This window comes from Sphaeroforma arctica (assembly GCF_001186125.1).
Source record: "Sphaeroforma arctica JP610 unplaced genomic scaffold supercont1.259, whole genome shotgun sequence".
NCBI classification, from domain to species: domain Eukaryota; class Ichthyosporea; order Ichthyophonida; genus Sphaeroforma; species Sphaeroforma arctica.
In genome coordinates, this window is record NW_014040299.1 from 4034 (window position 1) to 4472 (window position 439).

Consider the following 439-nt stretch of genomic DNA (forward strand, 5'->3'; position numbering starts at 1 on the left):
ATGACTGACTTCATGCAAAACTTCCAGCTGGACGAGAAGCGGTTTCTCGCCCTACTTGAGAAAATGATCAACAATGCTGCGGCTGTGCAGGTATGTCGCTTTGTAGGAGAGGTCCCAACGTATACGAATAGCGCAGGCTTTGGCAAGCCGATCTATTATATGTATCCATTGATAAAATATGGTAGAAATTCAAAGTTCTCGCAAATGCAGGTAGTATTTAAGTTTTTCAAATATATAATATTCATCCATGAACATCTAATTCATAACATATATATATATATATATATATGTGTGTGTGTGTGTGTATGGATGTGTGTATGTATGTATGTATGTATGTATGTATGTATGTATGTATGTATGTATGTATGTATGTATGTATGTATGTATGTATGTATGTATGTATGTATGTATGTATGTACGTACGTACGTACGTACGTAT

General features: G+C 34.9%; 1 protein-coding gene across 1 annotated transcript in view; it reads left to right on the forward strand.

Moving 5' to 3' along the window:
- Window positions 1-439, forward strand: part of SARC_04524 (hypothetical protein) — a gene marked incomplete at both ends in the record, with an annotated part of 9204 nt that continues 8765 nt past the window's right edge. Inside the window, one exon of the mRNA XM_014301619.1 lies at window positions 1-90. Coding sequence (XP_014157094.1) covers window positions 1-90 — 90 coding nt within the window. The remainder of the gene's footprint in view (window positions 91-439) is intronic.